The sequence below is a fragment of the Orussus abietinus genome, unplaced genomic scaffold (genome assembly GCF_000612105.2).
Source record: "Orussus abietinus isolate OABI.00-Male unplaced genomic scaffold, Oabi_2.0 scaffold18, whole genome shotgun sequence".
Classification (NCBI taxonomy): domain Eukaryota; kingdom Metazoa; phylum Arthropoda; class Insecta; order Hymenoptera; family Orussidae; genus Orussus; species Orussus abietinus.
In genome coordinates, this window is record NW_019396011.1 from 1,729,246 (window position 1) to 1,754,752 (window position 25,507).

Below are 25,507 nucleotides of genomic sequence, written 5' to 3' on the forward strand. Positions count from 1 at the left end.
CGCGAGTTTCAGCCCCGAATCGCCATCGGTTGCGGAGATATACGGGGATTTAACGTTCCTCGGCCGGCGCCATCTTGGCGGAGCCACGCACGCGCGGAGGGGAAAATCGGCCTTCGGACCCTACGCGAAACCGATCGATCACGATCTAAAACCTCGCATCGGTCGATCGATTAGCGTTAATCGCTCTAATTTGTCGCACTTTTCGCTTGAGCGGGTCGAACGTTCATCGGCGCCATTTTAAAGGATGCAGGCGCCTCTGAGTCACGATCTACGGCTCCGGGAAATCGATTTATCGGTCCCTTTTGTGGCGAACAACGGGAAAGGCTCTTCGAGAAGCCTTTGCTGCGATTTCTTCAGGGTCCTCTTCCTATACCGTTCCCTCTTTCTGCTCCAGGAAGCACTCGATCCGCATTCCCTCCGGGAACCTGAAGAACGAGGCAATGGTTGATAAATCAATTGTTTACAAAGGCTGTATCACTTTTCCGTCTCCTATATTTAATTTTATTATTAATTAGTCGACGCAGGGTCACGGGGAAATGTTTGCATGTAATATTGTCATCTCCTCGGGGAGGAAATAGATTATCCTGACGGACGTAACGAGTCGCCTTGTCTGCCTTTTCGCAAATTCTGACGTCGCAATTTCACGGGTTTTATTCCAAGCATTATCTTCAAAGCCCCTTTGTCACACAAAGAGACACGTAGCATGGACACACGTATCGATTTCCCGTCTTCTGGCGGTCAAAATGTCTATTTCCACGGAACACTGAGTGCAAACACGCGCCTCGAGTCTCTACGTTAAATAAACGTTTACGGTACATTCGGTCAACATTTCCTTTCACGTGATTTGTATTATCGTCCGCCCAGGGCGAAGTACACAAAAGGCATTTATTATGCATTTCGTCGTTCACTTTCCGATATAATCGTTTTTCTTTTCAAATTTTCTAAGCAAAAGTGACACGAAGAGGGCACGAGCGATTTCCTCCGTTCCTCTTTTTCCTGCCCTTTCTTCCTTCCTGTCAAAGGGACACTCGACCGAGAATCTTTCGCAAAAATGTCGCCCTCTCTACGCCGACGTACCGGAAATGTTGCTTTGAGGGTCGCCATTAATTCTAGTACCTTTTCGAGGGGTGCAGCTTTTATTTCTCGGGAAAAGCAACGCTTCCAGTGCCCGGCTACCAACTTACACCTTACCTAGACGCGTTGTACCTTCGGCAAGGTTTTTGCCTCCACCTTTGTGTACTCACATTCTACTCGGAGGCATAAAAAAACACGGCTCATGATTATACGGGGTTGCGTGCATTTTCTGAAAGCGCCGCACGCGAAAAGAAGCCTTTTAGGCTAATTAAACCGAATCCGCCTCTTCAGGGTCTCCTGGCATTATTAAATATTCCGTAATTGTACCTTTGCGTTAAACTTCGACAACTCAGGGTAGGCATGGATATTTCCAATGGTCGTATTTTCGATCGACTTTTATATTTATTCTATGCGCGAAGCATGGAAGCACTAGGGATATTTCCGGAGCAGTAACAGCTTGATATATTAATATCTAGTATGTATGTATGAGACTCGTCAATACCGAATCAAGCATCAAGTAGGCTAAACATCAGCCGAGCATGAAGGAAATAATTCAAGGAGCTCATATCGAAGGCAACGACCTTCCTGATTTCCTCGTTCGCGTCCTGCACGATATCGATACTCCATTTAATATAAACTGCGCTCCTCGATATCGAAACTGAAGGCTAATGAATTGTTAAACTCAGATATTAACGGTGGAAAAATAATGCGAGTACCTATTACTCAATTTATATGCTCCTGTACTTATCGGTGAATAGTTTGATGTTGATATTTTTGGGCATGGAGATGAGCGAATTGAATATAGACGAGTACTTTGGACAAAGTAGGAGGATAAGTGCAGGGGGAATTCCGAATGCATTGTTTCTTCCTTCCACCCCCGAAGGAAGAGGACTTGCGGTTTTAATATTTTCTATGTAGGCTTTTAATTTGTCGAGTGTTAAATTAGGTTGCCACGTAGAGCTGTAGAACTGTAGAGGTTCACTATTGAACATCGTTCCACAACCCTCGACCTTAATTCCAGCAATACCACTCCCCAGGGCATCCCTCTGCACCCTTAGTGCATTCCACCCACGAGGACCTTGTGTAGGGGTTTTAATGCGTTTTGCACAACACATGGAACCGACCAACATGAAATTTAAGCCAGGAAATGGAGGACTCCTTGTGAAATATTTCACGAGCCTCGATTTCAATTTCCCCTGCGCGTTTTCTTTTTTTCTTTTTTTTTCATTCCACGAGGGACATTATGCCAAAGTTTCACCATTTCCGCGTAATCCTTGTAATTAACTCCATGACTGCCCTTCCAAGTCATTACTTCACCCCCAAACTTCATCTCACTTTTTTCCCTTATTTTCATCCTCCCATAAGGGACACTATTCCAAAGCTTCGCCAATTCCTCATAATTTTTGCAACCCCCCATAACTACCCCTTCTAAGTCATTACTTTACCCCCAAACTTCATTTCCCTTTTTTCCCTTATTTTCACCCTCCCATAAGGGACACTATTCCAAAGCTTCGCCAATTCCTCATAATTTTTGCAACCCCCCATAACTACCCCTTCTAAGTCATTACAACCCCCAAACTTCATTTCCCTTTTTTCCCTTATTTTGATCCTCCCATAAGGGACACTATTCCAAAGCTTCGCCAATTCCTCATAATTTGTGCAACCCCCCATAACTACCCCTTACAAGTCTTCACCCTAAACGTTAACCCCCTTGCACCCCCATCCAGAAGGACCGCCCTGGACGCAGCAGGTCCACCATATTGGAAAACTCGGTACCTCGTGAGAATTCGGCTCTTCTTGAGGAAGTCACCCCAGCGAGTGGGACGCGGCGCCCGGACGGAGCGTCGCGACGCCCGGACACGTGGCACTGATGCGGGAATCGCGCACGACGCACCTGGGTCTTCCGGGACCCTAGGGACGTCCCTCAGGAGCGACGCTTCCTGGTACGCACCTCGGGGACGTCTCGTGGTCGCACTTGGCACGCACACCGGACCGGAGACCGCGGTACCGTCCTGGGCTCTTTTAGATGAATGGCGGTTGTTTCCGGTGGGCTGCTGCGTGCCGGGTCGCCTACTGCACAGGCGTCGATCGATATGGGCGAGAGAGGGCGTCGCGACGCCGAGGATTCCGCCTAGCCGGGAACCGCCGCCCGGCCGGCGAGCTTTCCTCTTCCCCGTAGGCTCATTTCACCTGAAATGGTGATATAAGTTGATATAAAAGTATGATATATAAATAAGAAAAAGTCCAAATATTTATAAAACCTTTCTCCAAGCACCGAATTATCTGGACCTTTAACACCTGATTATGGAGGCCCTTAGGAACTTCCATTAGAGATAACATCCCAATATGTCCAATTCCTTGCTTTACAAATAAATTCCATGAAAAAAAAAAAGTTTGTTTATAATATAATCCAGATTCAAGCATGACCGCCAATCAGGAAATTCCGGCAGCTTTTGATAGCGGCACTGGAATTATCTGGATAACTCACTTAGTTGATAGAAATCATGATGATAGATTTAAGAGATGCTAATCCATCTCTATACTTATATCTGTTGAAAATGAATTAAAATGTAGGACATTTTAGTAATCGAAGCAGCACCCTTTAACAAGGTATCGAAGCAGCTTCCGGCGTCGGCGCTCGAATTATCTAGATCATTTGATTATTGGATCGGATCCATTCGGTGGGTCAGAAATATTCGCGTGCACCCTAGAGCGTTTCTATACATCGAGACGTACACAGGACACACTTTCGTGTTCTCTCTCGTGTGCTCGCTCGGCTTGTTATATTTGCAGCAGCGAGTGCGTAGGCGCGCGTAAGTGTGGTCGTGCGTGCCTGCGAGATACCAGAAGAGGATGTGTCCATTGGCAGTTTTAGTGTAGGCTTTAGTTAGTGACGGTGTCTCTCACGAGGAGGAACTCACTGCCGGTTTCACGAGGAAAATAAATAAATATAAGAACACGATACCGCGGAAAATCACCGATCGTACTGCCGAGAGAGACCGACAGATTGCTCGGAGTCGTCTTCGAATTTTTGGTAATTCTTTTTCCCGACCGATTTGTACGACAGATTCGATGTGTGCATAATCCGGTGCAATTGGGTGCAATGAGGAATTAAATGCCCCGTTGGCTGCTTATTAGGTGAGAGGAAAGGTGTCGAGGTTAAGCGGCGTTCTCCACGGTCGGCTCTCGGATGGGTGTACGCTCGTAAGGAAGATAAGATGAAAATAATTTTCAACTTCGAGATAGCGATGAGAAATTGTCTCGTAGTTTACGAGGAACCTCGGTGAAGTGCTAAGTTTAATGTGGGCAATGAGACTTTATTCATAAAATTATGATGCTGAACTGGGGTTAAGTTTTAAATTTAAAGAATAATTTTTCTGCCGATTGGAGGTTCTTTTTTTCTCGGTTATTTCGAGGCGATATTTTTACCGCGGTATCGGGAATTTAGATAGAAATGTTACTCGTGTCACTGATCCGGTGATAATGTCTACATGTAATGTCAATTATCTCCCAGGAGGGTATTGATAATTCCGCTGTAAATGTCGAAGAAAATGGCCGCTGATTGGACAGTTTACCTTGCCCTGTTTTGAATAACAAGTGATGTCGAATAACGAGTAATTCCTCCCTGTTGTTGGATGAATTGAAACAAAGTGCTTGATTTACAAGAGAATATCCTTGGCCTTGAATCTCGCCCTAGAATCCGTTTTCTGGACAATGCGTCATTCCTCTTTTTGTCATATTATAAATTAATAGTAGCCGAGATGTAATCTCTATTTGAAGATTCTATTCTTCCAAGGAAGAATAAAACGTTTCTCTGCCTTAATTTCCGGGTCGTTGGCCGTTCATTTATCCAATGATAATATGTAAATTAATAAATTGAGGAAATTAAACATTTCTGTTCTAATTTCCGGATAGATGGGCTTTCATTAATCAAGCGACAATTCTCACGCATATCTCCGTCCACGTGGTAATTCACTTAATATGATACATTTTTTTTTTGTTAAGAATAATGATCGCACTTTTTGACTCAGTTTCGATTAAATTCTTTAAACTCATCCTGTGATTGATTAATTCAATCCTGCTTCAGAGTACCAGGTTGTCTTTCTATGCCACGGATTGCTCTATTTATGATTTACATAACTGCATCAGCTTTAATTCCCTCGACATTCGATGTTGGGGGCGTTTCAATGTGGCAATTACAGACGAAGTAAAAATACATCGTCGATACGAGAGAAGCAATTAAACTGATACGCAGTGTCGTTAGACCTTGGATTATTACAAATAATTTTCATTAACTATTGGAAGTTGGCGACGGCGATATTATTACGATCAATAATATCGATTGCACACTTCGAGAGATGTTTCGCCTCCAAGAAACTTTTCTTTCTCAATTTAGGAGCCGTCGAAAAGAGGGAAAACGCCACGAAATGAGGTCGAAATTCGATATCTCGCTTTTCTTAAACGCTCGATCCACGATTTGGAAACTTGCCGAAAGGCCCTTCCACTTTACCCTCAACTTTTCTCTCTACCGATATTTTGTAAAATCAACGATCGATTTATTATGTCGAGGTTTATCATTTCAGATTTTTCGATTATCTTTTTTGGAACAACATGCAATAGCGTTCGTGGTGATATTTATAATTAAAAATTTGTACCGCAGTTGTACATTTAGAATTTCAAGTAATGCATATTATCACTTTTTTCTAATGTTAAGGATAAAATGAGTGAAGCGTTATCTTCGTTGACATTTCTCCTGGATGGAGAAAATGTGCCGGTTTTTCGGAAGAGGTCAAGTAAACCGTGGATGGACGCTTTTATCCACATTTTACGAGATTTGGAATCGAGTCAAAATCTGGCGAAGAGCGAAAGACGTCATCCGGTATTTCACGTGTCTACGTCATTTCGCGATATGGCGATTCCTTCTGAAAAAATTTGATATCGAGTAAAAATCAGACAAAGCGAAAGACGTAATCCGGTATTTCACGTCTCTACGTAATTTGGCGATATGGCGATTCCTTCTAAAAAAATTTGGAATCGAGTAAAAATCCGGCGAAAGCGCGAAAGACGTAATCCGGTATTTCACGTCTCTACGTAATTTCGCGATATGGCGATTCCATCTCGTTGCAAGGTCCTGGGATTTCGATCGTAAATCAATTCCCCTTAGCTCGATACCATCGATCAAGTCTTGTGGAACATTCTTACGAGGATCCCACGCACGCCGACGTAAAATATTCCTACCCTCGATCTTGACCGATTATTTTTAAGACCTCAATTCATACCTGAATCATGCCAAAGAAACGCTACTCTTCTTTCATTCCTATTTCTGCGTTCACTTTCAATTTCCAATGATTTATAACAATCATAATTGATTATGAGGTGGAATATCACGAGAGTGCTCCTGAAGAAATTCTGAAAACGCCACCAAAAGTGTAAATGAATATTTATACATTGACGTAACGCTTCTCAGGTGGCAGGGTCTGTGCAAATGGTATGGCGTTATTTTGGGAAATTGGAGGACACAGGTAATTCGAAAAATATTCCTCTCGAAAGTTGGGAACCATTGGAGGGTGCGGCCGGCGGGCCAGGGCTATGAATAGCGTTGCCAACATAAAGGCAGTCACCGCAACGCTCGGTGCTTTAATGTCGCAAAGTAACATCGAGTCGCGCCCACCTGGGCACCGTTCATTTCTCCATTTCTTCGTTTCTACGTTTCTTCATGTCCCCGTATCCCCATTTCCGGCACGCCGCCAATCCCGCGGAAACCCGCCGCGTTAATTCCACAATTCGCACCCTTCCAAAGCCACTTTTTCACCCCTTTGCTTAAAACCTAAAAAAAAAGCGCACGTCAGTTGGTACTTTCCCGTCAATTAATTCCATCTCTATTAATTCTAATCTCTAATAGTTGGTATTGGGCCGTGATTTTGAGTGTGTGGAGAATTTTCCTGCCGATGTAAATCGAGCTTTAGGAGCGCTATACTTGGCAATAAAGAGTAAGGCCAATCCACTTAAGTAGAGCAAACAGACCTCCGCGAAATGCCGCCTCGTTACAAAGGGGAAGGAAACCATTACTCCGCAATTGTCGAGGGAGGAATTTCGAAAGAAAAAAAAAAAAAAAAAACCGGAGGCATCTTGGAAAGTGATTATGGAATTGATCATGCTTTTCCACCCAGGAGTGATATTTAAATGGTTTTATTGCTCAAGAATTTTCTTTCCCTTTTCACTTAAATAAAGTAAATGAAGAAATTCGCAAAAATATACATACAAATGTTGTTGCCAAATTATGTCGTCTTACGGTCTTGACCCGGTATTGTTAACGTAATTACGAGACATTTGGGGCCTCGTGGGCTGTCTGGAATGTGTCCTTAATTTTTCATTCATTTTCGAAAGTGTCGCGCCCCTGGACGCACCCTCGCATTTGTATTTCCATTTGAAAGAACAACTCCCCGCCCGCGCAATCCATCGATCTCGCTCCCAGACCGTCAATCAGTCATCGATTGCGCTGAGAGCTATCTGAAATAACGCGTGCCGATCAATAACGATCGCTTCTCGCAAAAAGTGGCTCGAAAAAGCATTCTTCGCGTGAAAAATCACAACTTCCACGAAACTAAATTTTTTCACGATTAATTATGAAAACATATCGTCGTCGCTACTAATCTTGCTGATTATTAAATGGACGACTAATGAGGATTGGAAATTAAATGGGTTGATATTTATTTTATTAATTTTTTTAGAAGTTCCAGGGCGGACCAATTACGTCGATTTCCACTTTCAATTTTGTTGCAGATTCTATTATGAGTTCTGCTACGGCTTTGTTGCGGGAAAGAGATTTTTTAGCGATTTTTCTCGTCTTCCAGAGACGACCCTGAAGAGCTCCTCAGGGGGAGACACCGTCATCCCGACGATGACAAGCACGATGACGACGAAGACGATGGTGAAGACTGGGGCAAACGACGAAGACTCCGCTGAACTTCTCGCCCGGACAAAATCGAAACCCGTGGCGAGAAAGAGACAGCTCGAGTCTTCGTCTTCGAGGCTCGAGACACCAAGGAAAAATCCCCGCCATGACGATAACCTTCGAGGGAACGATGACGAAAAGTCGCTGACAATTTCGGGAGGGTTACAAACTGGGACCTCGAAATCGTGCCAAAATGACGAATTAATTGCCCAGTCAACGAAAGGCTTCGAGAAGAGCAAAACTGCCCTGGAGAGTGGTTCGATCGTTGACAGAACAGACGATGAAGAAGAAGCCTCGAAAAGGAGCCCGAGTAATGGAAATGGAGATCACTCGGAAATTGAAAAAGTTCCCCAGGTCGTGCACCAGGATGTCAAAGAACTATTAAAGGAAGATGCTGAGAAGTTCCCCGCAGCTCGCGGAGACAAATTCACGGCTGGGAAAACTTGGATGGAAAACGGCAGAGAGAGGACGGAGATCGGGGTCGAGGGTTCTGCAAGGGAGATGACGAAGAGGCCTCTGAAGAAATTGTCGAAAAAGGGTATCCAGGGAAAGGGTTCGGAAAATCTTGAGAATTCGGAAAAAAGGGCCGTCAAGAGATGTGCAAAGGGGGATGAAAGTAACCGGAGGAAAAGAAACCGCTCCGAGGAGGTGAAGAGGCCACAGGATGTCACTCCGAGTGGCAGAAAACCTGAAGAGTCCCGTCAGAATGTCGATCGAGATCCGATGAAAATTCCCGAAAATTCAGAGACCTTCATGAGCGAGAACTCGACCTCCGAGAAATTGGAGCAGACGTTGGAGAGGGAAATTCGAGGAGACGAAGACGACCACGCTTTGAAGGGAAGTTTGGAAAGTGAGGATTGCAAGGATCTTGAGGTAGCCAGAGCGGAAGAAGACTCGAGGACCTCGAAGAGGCCCGTTCTGCATGTCGAAGGACCTCGAAGAGAAGTTACAAGGACGTCTAGGAGGGACGACTCCGAGAGGCTGAGGAAGACCATCTCGTGGCTCGAAGAAGGGGCGAGAAGGATGAGAGAAGATCTCGCCAGCACGAGGGCTGAACTTCACGAAGAGAGACGAGCTGCTAGAATTATCAAGAGAGAGATGGACACAGCAGTGAGGGAGGCGAGGAACGCGGAGGCTGCCAAATATCAGCTGATCGTGACAGATCTGAAGACAAGGTGAGCGAATCGGATTCAGCGTTCATTCTATTTTTTTTTCTTCCCACGGTCCAATTTTTCGAAACATATTAAAGACTCTGTAAAGATGAACAAAAGAGGTTTCCAATTCCATGGAAAAAATCCTACAAGTGCGATATCATTTTCATATCACCTTAAGGAGGTCACTACTCGCTGCAAGTCGACCTTAATGGACCTCTCGTGGTTGTCGTAGGTGTAGGCTCGTTGTTCGGTGGTTTCCAACAAGCCCATTGTTCAAGTCGAAGGCGGATGCACGTTGGTAGTAAGGTGGATTCTTTTTTGGCCGATCTGTGACCTCTCGGCGATGTTCTTTACAGACTTTCCCAGTCTCCTTCGCGGTCCACGTCGGAATCGAGCGCGTCCACGACGGCGAAGGCCGAGATGCTGAAGGAGGAGAATCGCCGCCGAGAGATGTCGGCGTTAAAAAATCGCCTTGGAGAGGCCGAGGCGACCGTAAGGAAACTCAAGGCTGACTCCTTGGATCCCGGATGTCCGGGGAAACGCAGAAAACTCGACCCGGTCGCACCTATCGACCTCAGGAAACTCGAAGCCGATCTCCGAGACGCTCGCCGGCTGAACAAATCTCTGGAGGAGAAATTGCACGTAAGGGCTCACGTGGTTATTATCAAGATTTGATATTAAAACCTATAAAAATAATTCTTTTGGCAAATCCTGGGAAAAGGCACCACGAGGAAGAAATTTCTTCGTGGGCTATGCTCTACTTTTTCTATACAATATTAAATACTCGGAGAAGAAAATAACGTAGGTGAAGGATTCTTAAGTATTCTTCTATTTGAAGGTAATTTAAGCCCCTGCAGAATGTGGACCCGCCATGCTCGGCTGCTCAAAGAATAACCATGTTTTAGGTGCCCGACATAAAGCTTAACACGATGATTAATCACCTTATCGAGTCATAATCTGGGGTCATATTTTAAATTCATCACGTGAAAAATCGACTTTGCAGACTTTCCACGCAGCACCGGAAGCGTAGTCTTGCGACGATTCGAGTTGCCCTGAAAGGAGACTCGATCGCCAGGAAGTCGATTCTTCTCCTTTTTCCGTCGATTCTTCCTTTTCGAGCCGGTGTCTGGAAGCCTTCTCGGAATTTCACTTTCACGAAGAAAGGCCTCGCTCTACGCGTTACGTGTCACGTTTCCTTCGGTCTGCGAATTGAATTATTTTATCCGCCCGGACGGGTTCGGCGGGCGGGAATGAAAGTACAACTCTCGGTTATCATTTGACGCCATAGGTACTCGAAGTGCCAAGATGAATTATCGACCAGGATAACGTTCCGGAGTGTCACTTAATCTCTACGTCTTTATTCGCCGCCTCGAAGCCCGATTTAATCCCCCACCCCCGCGGGGTGATAAAGACAATTAGATCACCTCGGGGCGCTCTTTGATACGGAAATGCGATTCGCGGGGATTTAATCCGATCACGCGAGTCACCGACTAGGGAATTAGCCCTCGCCTAGGGGAATTAATCGCCCTTAACCCTTTTAAGCGCTTTCTCAAAGCTTTGGAGCTACCAAGATGAAGCCTCTCCCTCTGAGAAAATCAAATTCATCTTACGACATTAATCTTATTTAAACGATAGTTGCAATTTAATACACCCAGGGGATTCCACGACATATCTGCATATCGCACAGTCGGACAAATTATTAGTATTACTCTATAAATATGAACGAACAGGAACGTCCGCTTAAAAAAACAATCCGCAAACCATACATTATTTCCGGGGTAAAAAGTCGCAGGAAATCGATCGATCGATCAAATGACCATTATCATTCTCGCTGAATTCCCGGCATCGAGCATTTATTTCTCCGGGGTGTATTTTTTTTTCTTTCTTTCGTTCTCTTTTTTCCTTCCTTCACCCACGGAATTGCGAAATCCCCCGGATATTCGTCTATCGTCGACCGCCAACGCGCGATTCCCGCCCGGCGGTTTCTCGATTGCATGAAATAAATTCCAACCGGTGGGGATTTTTCTGTCCAGGTCGTCTCGGAAGCTGAGAGAGCTCGAGCAGCTGACCTCAGAGCGCAGCACGAACGCCACGAGGCCGAGCTTGTCATTTTGCAAAGAACATTACGTGCAGACACCATCAAAATGGTGAGTCAGCTTCTCCTTCTTCCCCCTTGAACGGCTCCGGAATTCCGCTCGCCCTTAACAGTGATTTAAGGTGCTATGAAAGTGTGACATACACACATACCGAAAAGTGAACCTATCTGTCAAACTTTTCTCCAAACTGGGTGCACCGAATTATTTTCAACTTTAACACGTGATTACGGAGGCTCCAAGGAAGAACGCGCAGCTTGTGAGATTTCAATTTTCGAAAAGAAACTTTCCATTTATCTCGAACAAGGGAAGATATTTTTTTAATATCTGATTATTATTTTTAATATCTAATATGTCAGGTGCGAGGTAAACGAAAAAGCTAAGAAAAGAGGTATTCAGCAACGCCCTTCCGGAGTGCCGTATTTAGCTCGATGGTGGATCTTGATCAGAGGGATCGAGGATCTTGCGAGATCTCGCGGAGATCCTCCAGATACGCGATCTCTGTCGTCGATCTCGTGCGAAGGGCACGGTCGGCCATTAGTCTTGACTACGATGATTTCGGGGACGTGTGCCCCGGGGCGCGGGGGTGTGGTTAAGGCCCTCTGGCACGCGATATACTCCCACAGTGGAGTGGCCGGCAGGACCCGGTGATTAAAATTTCGGGGCCCGGGGGCCCCGAGTCTGGGAGCGGCGGGGAAAGTGCTGGCCCCGCGCGCGCCCTGCGGCTCCGGGCCTCGACCGGTCAATAGTTTCGCCGGCCGCGGGAATGCTTGCCATGCCACTGCGGTAGGAGTCCCTACGGGCCCCCCGTGTAATTACACGAAATACCTTCCCACACTATTTTTAGGATTTTTGCGTGCACGCTCCAATTTGCCAGATTGACCCTTCCTCCCCGGCTCGCTGTGACTGCGGCCCGCCCCGCGCGCCCCGCACAATTACGGGGTAATGGCCGATTTAGCGATGAAAGTAATCCCCCTTAATCACTGTTTTCCTTGATTTCGAGGTCCTTGTCTCCCCTGCGAGATCCTCCGTGCGACTCGAGGTATAACGCGGTTTGTTGTGACTTTTACGAGGGCGAGCACTGATTTAAAGTGGAAGATGCAGAGGGAAGGCAATATGGCGGCGAAGGGATCGACGCCTACATTTTCAAATGGGACTCCTATTTAATGGAGGGCTGTTTTTTAGTTCCAATTACTCGCATCGAATTCTCTCAGGGCCTGTTTAGAGATTCCAGTAAACATTTTGGATCTGTCGTCGATGGTTACAGAGAATTTAAGCTTTGAATTTACGAGGTGGTCCAAGTCACCCTTTATCCCCGATCCCTGGGGAGTATTTTTCGCCTCGAAGTCGCGAGGTGGCCGGGCAAGCACTCTGCCCCCAACATGGCGCGTTTAATTATCCTTTCTCGAGTCGCCAGTAAAGATTAGCCGGTCACTTCGGAGGAGTGCTCCATTACTCGGAGCCCTCATTGTCGCGGTGGGTTTTTACCGATACCGAGAGAGGTCAACCGAGTGGAATTCGATCTCTCGAAGCTTCCTTCCTGGCACCCTTATCGCGTGATTCTAATGGCGTGGCGTCCATCTTCCCGCACGCCGTCGATTTCTAGGTCGAATTCCTCGTAATACCCGCGGCGGGTGATGCGCTCTCTTTCCACGACCGATAAGTAGGTAACTCGCGTAAACCCCTCATAACCCGTTCGTTATGTAGCAATCGAACGCTCCTCTCCGGGAAAAAACACGCAGTTCCTGATACGGGGTCTCTTCCTGCATCTTAACACCGTTTAAGGTGATACGGTCATTCTATACATGTATTTTTATTTATTTATTTTTTTTATTTACACACTTCCGTCCTTCGTTTTGCACCCACTTCCGGTGGAAAAAAAAAAGCTCTGTCCCCGTCCTTGCACATTACTCGGGGAGCGTGTGAATTTCGACCTCGTGGTCAAAACTGGTTTCTCTGGCGGCATGGCAGCGTGGGAATACTCGGTCATACGTGTACTTGGCGTCGGACTCTACTTGCTCGCCGCAGTGCAGGTTGCATTATTTGATATTCCGTGCTCGAGCGAGTCTTGCACTCGTTACGTGTACTCGCGGTTTCGTCGGGCTGGAGGAGACACTTCTCGGTGCATTCCGACAGTTACTTAAGAACAATGCAACGGACGCACACATGCGCATATATAGTTTCTGAATGTAAGGATTAATAACTGCATTTAACTTTGCAATTGACGCCACTTTGAGTTCGTTATTCGATATTTATTTCTTTTTTTTTTTGTATGATGAAATTACGTGTCAATGTTGCATTGTGTCCAGGGTAGGTTGCTTTACCCGATTATAGGGGGATAAGAAAAACGGAGAAAGAGGAGTAGAGGGGGTCACGGGTTACTGCCAGTCACTCAAGGATAACTCGAGTCAACGATCAACGATATTATCGTTATCCCAACGAGTAATACCGATGTGGATTGATTCATGGCCTACCATAAATTCAAAATTCGACCTCGCTTGTGGAAATTTTTAGTTAGTGATTATTTTTTTTTTTTTTAGTTAGCTTTTAGAACGTAAATCGCCAATGTCACACAGAAAATCACTACCCAATTTTCCACGGATGCCAACTTCTCTTAACAATGCGGACTTTCGATAACGGGTAACCAGCCTTTGAGGCCAGTTTCGCAACCGCGATCGTAAAGCTATTATCGACAATCTTTTGCGGGATTTTTAATTTCCAAACTTGTTTGCATAATGGCCAGCATGGCGATAGAAACTGAGCGCCATTAAGTCGGTGGTAATTAACTTTCTAATGTTTCGTCAAACCCTCGACAATGCACGGTGTCATGTGCACTACCCTCGTAGCCATTTCCCTAAAGAAACCTTGAAGAATGAATTTTTGTCAAAGACACCTCTACATCAGTAATGAAAACCAACCCTCCGATATTTTATATACAAACAAATATCGACTAATTGCATTTTAAATACACTAAACTTTTGATTATTTCATTTATTACTTCACTCTTTTCTCACTATTAGTTCGACTAATCATGCGCGGCCATTTTGTTTATTCCCTTTGCCGCGATTCGCGGCGATAATGGAACAATCTATTGATACATTTCATTGAACACTTGCTCGACAATCGTGGCCTCGTTACGTGCTGGCACGTAGGAAATTCTTTAATTCCCTGCAACGTGAATAGACGAAAAAATCGAGATCGTAAGGTCGCTCCCTTTCCGGGGACGTTGGGTGCGCGCGCACGCGCCGTTGTTATTAAGACGCCATTCGGAGTGGAAACTGGGAAAGGTGCTTGCAATCGCAGTTAAAGGAGCAAACCGAGCCGAGAAAGTTTACAAGCTGACCTAACGGTCGGTGCTTTGATACCGAGCAGGCAGTACTGTCAAGCGTACCCGTGTTTTATAACCTCGCTTATAGGTTAGGGCGCACGTTGCAAAGGATTCGATATTCCTGCACGGATGGACACGCGACTAAAGCGGCAATAGCGTTAATAAGGAAGTGAGTCCAGGCATATAATTATATTGATTGCGGGATTTATAGGATATTAATAATCTAATCAGATCTTTAGCGCAAAGAGGGCGGGGCAGGAAGAGGTTAGCTAATTGATTCGAATTCCGCCCCCGTTAATCTTTAAGGCAGTCGAAGGATTGTTTTCAATATCTTAAGTCCTGTATCCATGACCGAAGGACGTGATCGTCGACACAGGGCTTTAGAATATCTGATCTTACGCGATTCTCAGGGTAAGTTCCGTCGAGGCATAAATATTTCACGGTATTACATAAATACGTCCGAGTACGTGCGATATGCGCACGCGCGGTCGCGGCTTGGAGGCCGCGAAAACGAGTTGGAGCTTTCACCACCGCCGCGACACTCCGGCGGCGCCACGATCGATTTCGACCTCGCGGCCTCGGTGAAAGTAACGCGACGTCTGCCAGATTATCGAACCGAATCGATCTATCGAGTCGAGCTTTCTTCGCAATCGGCAAGATAAGACGGCCGATCGGTGGGAACAGCCTTGCTCTGGAATTTCTTTTCCCTTCGCCTTTACTTTTCACGGCGCATGCGCGCAAGCATTCCGCGCCGCGAACGAATCCGGGCGGGAGCACTGTAAACAAGATCATTAACGGAAATTTAATTAAATTCCTTGATATATTATTGTGAACTTTGTGAGACATTTTTCATCGGGTTAGATAATTCTATGGTAATGAATGTGCATGGATAATATGCTTAGGGGGGGAATAATTTAGGTGTTTTGCTTGTAATTCTTGTTCGTAACGAGATAGTCTATTTGTCGAATTCTCTGTCGTTGAACTCTTTTCTCTCTAGTTTGCGGTCTCTTTACCAAAGACTGCTCGAACAGGTTTCCATTTCGATTATTATACCCCACGGGTGCACGTGATACCGAGCTGGACGACATTATACGAGAAAGTAGCTTTAAGACCCGCTCATTCCATATAAAATAATAATATAAGTCGATAATCGGTCATTCGGGTCTCATTAGATCGACTTTACTTGCGCTGCAAATCGGAGCGTAAATCTACCTTTTCTAGGGGAAGTCGCAATCGAGATTAAACTCTGCCACCTCGTAAACGTTTCTTTCCCCCTTTTTGTCATCAACTTCATATGAAATGAAATGAAATAAAATTAAATAAAATTAAATGAAATTAAATTAATATACCACTCGCGAGACTTTCTTGCGCGTATTCCTTGCATTTCCGAGCACTGACGTCACGTTACTCGTACTTGCACCCGCGGTACTAAATCCGAAATGGATTACCGTTAGAAAATTGAAACATATTAAATATTCATAACGCGACGTCGGGTCCGGAATTTGGCGCACGGTGAATCTAAATTCATTAGACCAAGACAAGCCAGATGCATATATTACGTCGCGTGTAATTGTTAACAACTGTTAGTCCAATGACGGAGTGCCGTAAAATCCCGGAGGAATTTATTAAAGAAATATGAGAAAGGCATAAATTAACACTAATACGTACCACCGTTCGCGTTTATCAGTCTAATGTACCTATTCATTAGTTTATACGATTTTAATTCCGTTGGAGAGCGTCGACGCCGCTCTCTATGTTAATTTACCGGCCGCGAGTTTCCGAGCAAACGGGAGAGACATTCGTGGGCATAAATTAACGCCGATCACCAATGTCAATGCAGCACCGATCGATCCTGCGTTTCTAGCAATTTGCAAGGATTAGCAATGGGTTTCTTGCGCAAACCTAGCGAGAGGCAAGGTGAAGGCAAAGGCCCCTCCTTAATGGCGTAGACGCGGCCGATGGGCAAGAGACTTTCGCCTGGTCGTTGCCAAGACAAAAAGCCAAAGGAAACCCGGGGAACGATCGTTGAACTCCCAGACAGAGGGTTTTCGAGACCAATAATCGGTCACGGAGGATAATGCGGGGGGAAAAAGTAACGAGGGCCCTTGTGAGTCAGACTTCGAAGGCCGTTAAAAGTATTTCGACCTACTTCGAGAAGGAACTGGGTCGGCCATTTTGGTCTTCCTAACGAGGAAAACCTTCCCTTAATTCAAGGATAATTTGGACTATCTACAGGCCAATGTGATTAACTCCACTTGCAGAGCTTCTATAAATTTAGGGCACTTGATTGCTACTTCACTTTTTTTGTTTACCAATTTTCCCTACTTTCTCTTATGTGGAGTTAATCGCCGATTAACCGATTAACCGATAATTAGTACGTATTGCGAATCTTGCTAGGAAAATGTTATAAAATAGCAGTTTTTTCTTTAATGTTGAAGAACTCGATTTGACTGCTCAGATTATGAGTCACCTTCATCGCGTATACGCTTTTGTCTGGAATAAGTATTATAAATGTGTTATTATTTTTTTTTTGGTTTTAAACATTCTCTTGGTCTGTTTTAGATGGACGAGTTGAAAAGTAAGGACAGGGAGATCGAGAAGCTGGAGAAACTCTTGAGAGAGCTGCAAGCTCTGAGGAAAAAGTCGAGAATCAAAGACGAGGAGGCGGTAAGTAGATTTGCAGAAAGTTTGTTTAACCGGGAGTTTGAGTAATTAGGTGAATTAATCTCTGCTAGTTGTTCTTGACTTTCGGAGAGAGAAGGTCCAAAGTAAAGCGAGTACAGTCTTGTACCTTCGTATTGCAAGTGGGTAATTATTTTAAGTCTGACGGAGACCCGAGATGATTCTTTTTCATCGTAGAATAACTGTTTTGTGGATCGAGTATTGTTTTTAAATTGTAAAATCGAGTGGTGAGGAGGCTTATTTCCGTAGAATGCATCGCCTCACCTCTCGCATTAAATCGTTGACGGACGGGCACTGGCTCTGAGTTTTATTTCGAGAATGACAAGATGAGATCATTTTGCGGATAGTGACGTAAGAAGTAACCCACGCATTGAACGTAATGAGAAAATCAAGGCCCGGTAAGATACTCATTTGCAATTTCATGAAGACATTTTCAATAGAGGTTCCCTCTCACGAAGCAGTCCAAGGAAACGTTTCTACCAGACTACAATAAGATTGCTAGATTAATTATCAGCACCAACTGCACGCGACTCCATTATTTACAAATAATATCTGGATCAACAGAAAATACGGACACGGAAGGAAGTCGGTTTGAAGTATTTCATTCAATGAATTGAGAGCAAAAATTAAATTAAACGTATGAAGAAAAACACCGATTACTAACAATTGATACAGAGGGAGGTTAGGTTAGGTTAGAAGTACGTATAATTTTTAGGGGAGAAAGATTTTGCCGTGAAATGTGTTATTGTCAACAATTCCATGGCGAGGTGCGATATTCGACAGATCCGGCATTTTACGGGCCAACATTTCGGGGACATAACGGGCTTTTTTCTGGTAATGGATTTTCGATCGGCCGTTTAAATGCCGGCGAATGTCGCCTCTGACTGACATGACAGTGGCTGGTTAAACTCGTGAAAGCTCCCACAAGGAACGATTAGCTTCTCTTTTAAGGCGATAACTCGCAGTCTTTCTCTCTCTCTTTCTCTCCTTTCTCGGTGATAACGCCAAACTCCGGTCAGCCGTGGCACTCCGTCAAAGTCTCGGCATGCCCGCCATCTTATTGCCGAAACTCTCAAGAACGGTTCCTTTAAAAGGCGCCGTGGCCGGTATCGTTCGGGGATTATTATTGATGCTTGCTTTCACGATATAAACGAGCATTATGACACGCGAACCTATATGCTCGAGACACTTTCTTAATGCACGCCGTAACGCGAAAGATAGGGCCCTGGAAATTAACACCTCGAGGGCCCCCGAGCGCCGCCATCTTGCGCGTCCCTGAATTTCGACGTTTTTCAACTTCCTTTTCATCTTTTTCTTCTCTAAACCACTATTTCAATGTTATTACATGTGTGGAAGTGAAATGGAGGGAATAATTTGCTCTTTTGGATCATTGCTCGAAGCCAAGGCATCGAGGAAAAATATTAAAATCGACTTGCTAATTTTCTAGCCCAAGGCGAGCGTGAAAACTCACCCACGCATTTTATGTTCATCGGGCGATGATGCTTTTCTAGGACATCACTTCTGATTAAGAAGAGGCAATCAGAAACTAAATTAAACGAGTAATTTACTCCAATCTCCGCGATGCATCGTGGGTTTGAATTAAATATTCTAATTACACCGAAACATTGATTGATCACTTCACCTTGCAGAATGCTAATGCATGTGGTATCTCTGCAGCCATTTAATGATACAATAATATTCAAGGATATAAATTTAATAAAATATTTCTTTGATTGGATAAATTTTTTTCTCCGCGTAGAGGTGTTCAATGTTCAAATAGTATTTCGTGTTTGATATTTATGTAGTTTATCGGGAAGAAATTGTTGTGGAAATTAAGTGAATGGGTCGTCACGCAATCCTCGACGCAAAATGGAAGACGCGAGTTTGCGGGTTTTTCTAGAGCACGTGCAACTTTTACTCCTGCCAATTATGAGAGCACCTCCAACTAATTCTCCGTTGTCGTTAGCTCTTCTCGTGCCCTGGAAATCGAGAGATCTCCGTTTCGCACACGTTTCCATAACGTGCGTATCTGGAGCGAAGAGTCAGGACACGCACGGACGACTAGCAATAAATCGGAGGGCTTATCCACGCACGTGCGTATTTTTATATCCTCCCGAAGTCCATCAACAATTTCCTAGTTGGAATATTTAAACGACCAAGTTTCTTCCGTCTTGTAAAAAATGTACATGAACGAGTGACTAAATTCGCCTTGAAAAAAAATGGGAGACTGGTAATATTATCGGGAGAAGATGGAGGAGATCGTGATAAAAAAAATGAATGCCTTGTATTAATTCGCAATTCGATAAAAAAAATTGTGGGGAATTTTTCGCGCAAATTATTGGAGCGTTTCTCACCGCGCCTCGATTTAAAAGCGATTAAAGCCGCGTGTATTGTTTCTAAACACGCGATAAGCCTCGATCGAGTCGGAAATTGTATTTAAAACAGACCAGGTATGTCAAGTGGGCGAAGTTGATATTTTTCTTTTTTTTTCTCTCTTTTTTCTCGCGAGCATAGTGTTTCCCTTTGATTGCTGGGAGCCTTTATCGGCGACTCGATTTAACAACTGGCCGTTCATGTGCATTTACAATTTACGTACTTGTAATTTACGCAAGACCAGGTTGGTAGGCAATAAAATATGCCACTCACTGAAATCGACGTCGATTAAACGTTTGTCGGAGAAGTGAACCACTCACAGATTAGAAATCAGACTTGGTCCAATAAACGCGTGATGGAAAACCACGTTGCGTACAATGCACGTACTGGCCTTTTTCATGCTCTCATAAAATCTGGTCATCTTAATTTTTCTGCCACTCTCTCCGATTTCGTCGCCGAGTTGTCAAAGGTAAGCGGAAAAAATAGAGCCCGGAAAATTGCGCAATTCGAGGCCGAACCGTGAACGAAAATCAAATTAGAGAGTACTCTCACGCGAAGAAGAAATAAAGAAATAGAGAAGAAGTAAAAGTCCAATCGGAATTCATTTACCGTGCATAAGAAATATTAATCCGCTCTGAATAAACTCCTTACGTCCAATTATCATCCAATTAAACCCGACGAGGAAAAGAAAAGACGTTTTGGAAACCCTTTAACCTACTTATCCTTAAATTGTAACGTTCAATTTATGTGGAAAGTAAGAAGAAGTTCCTAGAGAGATTACTTTTACTTCCCATGTTTTTCTATATTTTTGCAGATTAATGTCTCCCCCTTCCGGTTTATTTTGAAATATATTGAAATTATTTATTAACCCTTTACCTTACTTATACCAGGTCTTGGAGTTAATTAACTGCGTATTGCCAAAATGTCTTGGAGGGCAATGGGTTAAGATGGATCTTATGGGCCCTTCGGAAATGGATCATTCAATGGATAATTTCAGAATATCTCGAATTTCCGCATTATCGGCTCTAATTGAGGGAATTATTTATTGTAAAAGGGGTAATTTCATGGTCCTTCGGGAGTGGTAATTCAGCTCTTAAGAGAGATGGTCGCAGACCGTTAGCTGAAGAACAAGAGGAACGCTACGTTCCGCGTTGGTTATCGCGTTACGTCGTAGAATACGTGAGCTCCGAACGACCTGACCCCGAAGCGAGCGTGAGTTTAATAACTTCATTAAAATACAATTATGCTTAACGAAGAACGCCAGGCATCGACTTCCTTCCTGCTTTCAGGCCTACGTTGGGTTTCTGCGTGTACCTTATTTGGAAACGAGTATCCCGCGAGTACTGATTAAATTCCTCGCGAAAATATGGAGGAACTAGGACCTTAAGAACTCCAGCGAAAAAAAAATTCGAAAAACGCCAGGAATTCTATTTTACGGAGAGAAAAAAAAATTTCATGAAATGGGTTTATTAGGGCTTTGAGAATTTTTTTTTTTTAGTGAATCTTGAATTTTTAGTTACTCGAAAACGAGTTTGACAGTCCAGATCCACGAGATTTTTAAATGCCACGGCCCAAACGGGAACTCCAGGTGAATAATGCGAAAAAAAAGTATATATAACGCTTTAACTGTAAAAAAAGAAACGAATATAAAGTGGGACAGTGGACTTCTTTACTCGCAGTTCCTCTTTTTATCTGGTAATTTTTGGATCCGTGAGTCACGGTGGAAAAATTCCCAAATGTTCTGCACTGCCTTCCTGTAAATGTCTGCGAATGAACATTTCATTCTCTTTGTCAGGAATAATTAAATGATATTCGAGGTCCTGCCGTCTCATGCTTGCAGGAGGGAAATGATTGAACGTTGTTATTAATGATACATTATTCTGTGGTTTTAAGAGTGTTTGGGGAGACGTGAATGGTGATAAACTTGAGACCCAGAGAAATGGGAAAAGGAGTCCACGAGACAATTCCCTGAAATTGGAGTAAACAGTACAGAGGTAAATTACCTCTCGCCAAAATGGCGGAGGAATGCCTTGGCAAATTGCTCGAATTAAATTGTCGCGTTACGACAGGGCCATTTTTCGTGCCATCTTGGGTAATCAAGGGGCTAAAACAATACCGGCTAATAAAGCACTGCACTCGGAATAATCACTTCCAGAAAGCGAGAACTGCACTTGGCCGTAGAAAATAAAAAGTCCAGAGCCGTAGGTGAAATAACGAGTCCCCGGAAAATGTCTCCGCAATTGTGCGCAGCCAAAAAAGGGCATCTTTATCGCCATCTTGATAGCTAATTACCGACCGTTACGCACACGCACTGTATACGTGCTGCAGCTCGTGTACCGTTTTATGTTGTACTTCGCGAAGGAAGCGAAAGAGATACCGGCAGTAACCGAGTGGAGAAATTACTCCCCTAGGGAGATCCGGAGGGGAATGGTTTGCAAAATGAAAATAGAGTAAAGGAAAAAGAAAGAAAATAAAAACCGAAGTCGAAGGCTATGAACGGAGAAATTGCCCCCTTAGGGAGGCCGAAGAAGTAACAACGCGCAGACCGAGAGTAAACACGAATAAATAAAAACAATTGAAAGCAAAGAAACGATCATGACTTGATTACGATCATCGGGCCGATTCTTGCAAATTGTATGGAATAGAATATTAATGATATTAATGAATGTCTAATGATTCGTAGATGAATTGATCATGTATAAATAAAAATTGATAATAAAATCTCAAGGGTGCGGGACCTTTGTTATAGCCTGCACCAAGTAAAGGTGAAACTTTTTTAATGTATATGGGTATTGTTACCGTTACCAAGTACGTATCGTTTAAACGGAAACACAATTTGAAAACGCAAGTATAAAAAGCATTTGCATTTACACTTGCCCCATTTGACTGTATTTTAATTGGAAGTAGAAATTCAGGTGTAGGACGTATTGGCTTCGGTGCATTGTTTCGCCTTATTATTCGAGACGACGTAACGAGGACGGAACGAAAGGATGTACCTGGAACCGGATGTTTTCTTGCGATAACGACAAGATGGCCGACAATTGTCGTCGAGACCGCCAAGTGGTTTATCGGAGCAATGAAATATCCCTACCGAGCCGGCGCAACGGTTCGTCGGCGATATTTGTTATCGATCCAACGAAATTTATTGGCAGTCCGTTCACGTGCTTTATTAAAACAACGAGATGCATCCCCGATGCGGGGAAACGCCTCGTCGAGTTGAATAATTTATAGAACCAGGGATATATCTCGTCGGAACGGTAGAATCACTTATCACGGAGGGTCAATCGAATTTAAACAATTATCCGCATTTTTGCGTTTAACCAGAACCAAAAAAAAAATCGATCAACCACTTAGAATAGGCGAGTAAACTTTATAAAGACGTTAAATTTAGTCGAATCAATTATTTTAAGGTAAATCATTTTATCGGTAAATTCAGGGTAAATCATTTTATCGGCAAATTCAGGGTAAATCATTTTATCTGTAAATTCAGGGTAAATCATTTAATCGGTAATTCGAGGGGTTATGGCGGCAGCTGATCGACTAAACATCCCCTTCGATAATATTCTATGGGGTAAACAATCGAATCGGCGAGGGCGGCGTTCAATGGGGTCCGACCGCGCCGTTGGCCGTTTCACCTTGTACTTCGGCGACGTAACGAGTAGGGAAGGAAAGGATGTGCCGCGCGAGTCCGGGGAAGGCCACGGTGCGGATCCAGAGGTTCGGTCACGTTCAGTCTTGACTAGACTTCGGCCGCGCGCACACCGCTCGCCGTCCGCCGTCCTCGCAGTGCGCGCTTAGCGAGACGCGACACCCTCCCGCGTTGCCACTGGCGCGCCCACCGGCACAGGGGAAAGCTAGCGCGGTCATTGGCTCGCGGAGCTTCGCCCAAGCTCCGCCGGAGTGTATGCGGCCCCGAGACTCGGCACCCACCTGCGATGGGGTTTGCGTGGAACGAGGTGAGCATTGTGAACTGCATGGTTTAAAAGAAAATGCGAAAATACGAAAATGGCTCGCGACAATGATGACACGGTTTTAACCTTGTTTTTATTCCTTGAATTTATTTAATCGGGAATTTAATAAATAGGTGAGCATTGTCAACTACATGGTTTAAAAGAAAATGAGAAAATGACTCGCGACAATGACGACACGGCTTTCAACCTTGTTTTTATTCGTTGAATTTATTCAATCGGGAATTTAATCATTTCATTTCTTTCTGCGATCGGTGACCATGCATGATTTTCTACGATTTTAAGTATTCACATTGTCGCAGAACTTTTTCGCTCCTTGATTTGGTTTTCGTTTCTTTGTTATTCCCGGCTGGCGGAACGAACGCGCGGTTTGTTTGTCTTGTTTCGAAACTAGAGCAATTTAGTATTCAAGCTGACGGAGGAATTTAACGTTTAACCTTTGAGAATATTTTTGTTTGTCCAAAGGATTATTTCTCGATGTTAATAGAAGCGGTCGCAAACTTTAGCAAGTGGTAATAATTGGCTGAAATCGCTTGTTCGGTTTCTTCCGGTAGAGAACAATTATCCTTATCATTTCCGCGAATTTCCCGAAGTCATTAAGACTGTTCAGAAGCTGAGTGAATAATTACAAGAATTGCTGTTATAACATTGTCAATGACGCGACGCTGAATTGAATTTTTTGACCTCGGGATTTCCGACTCCCGAGTTAACGCATTTTCTCGTTATTCTTTTAACAAATTCTCTAACACGAGCCGCTTAATTTTAACATTAACTCCCAAGTATGTTTCGTTATCGGGAGAGGAATTACCGTAACCGGTGAAGTGTAACGATTTTTATCAACGACCCGAGATTAGTCATTTACCGTCATGGCATTTTTGTTTATATTATGTTAATACAGTTAGATCGATTCCCATTTCCTACTCCCATTCGGTAAATACTCTGGACCTAGATAAGCAGATTTTATCACTTCTCGCGAACGGTTATCAGTGATAGCAGCTTCCTCAATGGAAGTCAAGACGCAGAATTACAATTCTCTGAAGCCGGGAAGCTTCTCGAATGTCGATTTCATTGTCGTGCCGGATATCAATGTAATTAATAGTAATTAAGATAACATTGATAACATTTTCCCCGATGTGGGTCTAATTGCTTCGTCATAAATTCACGTCGAAATTCGTCAAATGTGAATTTTAATATCTGTCAGTCTTATCAATGGGAATCGAAATGCGTGATTACAAATTCTCGGGGAAATTGACAGAAAATTTGTCGAAGTTAGTCGTAATTAAAAGCGGCATTTTCATTTGGAGTCAAGACGCCTTGTTCGAAATTCGACGTAAAGACCATGAAATTGTTCAGAACCGTGAAATTAGTCGGACTTGGATGGACAAGGGCCCTAAACGACGCTAATTACATCGATTTTAGACCACCTCGTATCGATTTAACGCCATTCAAGGTTCATAGGGATCCTCACGCCCAATTTAATGCCGAATTTTTTTATGGCGCACCTCCACCTGTATCCATACACCCTTCCTAACAAGCTATTCATTTTTCAAAGTCTCTTGGACCTGACAATTCAATTTTCTCAATGAGATTTTATTTATCCGATATATTAAGAAAAAAAAAAAAAAATGCTAAAATCGAATCTCGGAAAATCATAAAATCACTTTGGTTTCGTTTAACGACGCCGATAGCAATTATCATTCGATTTGTCCGAAAAGTTGATGTGATATAAATTTTCAAAAATAAATTAATACAATATTTAGAATGATGTGATTAGTGGAAATGTCGTTGGATTAATCGATCCTCTCGAGTCATCCTCGATCGGCCACAAGCGTTGCGAACTAAACGAAGGATTTCCGGATATCTTTCGGTACGAGAGAGGG

The 25,507-nt window shown here is 43.9% G+C and overlaps 1 protein-coding gene across 4 annotated transcripts in view; it reads left to right on the top strand.

Moving 5' to 3' along the window:
• Positions 1-3,958: 3,958 nt before the first annotated feature.
• LOC105700325 (trichohyalin) overlaps positions 3,959-25,507 on the top strand; it is a 52,790-nt gene continuing 31,241 nt past the window's right edge. For 3 of the 4 annotated variants that reach the window (XM_012426068.1, XM_012426071.1, XM_023434504.1), the window contains exons 1-5: positions 3,959-4,108; positions 7,929-9,204; positions 9,540-9,825; positions 11,217-11,330; positions 17,167-17,271. In XM_012426068.1, the coding sequence (XP_012281491.1) occupies positions 7,976-9,204; positions 9,540-9,825; positions 11,217-11,330; positions 17,167-17,271 (1,734 nt within the window). In that variant the 5' untranslated portion in view covers positions 3,959-4,108; positions 7,929-7,975. The other variant, XM_012426069.2, reaches the window with a different exon arrangement.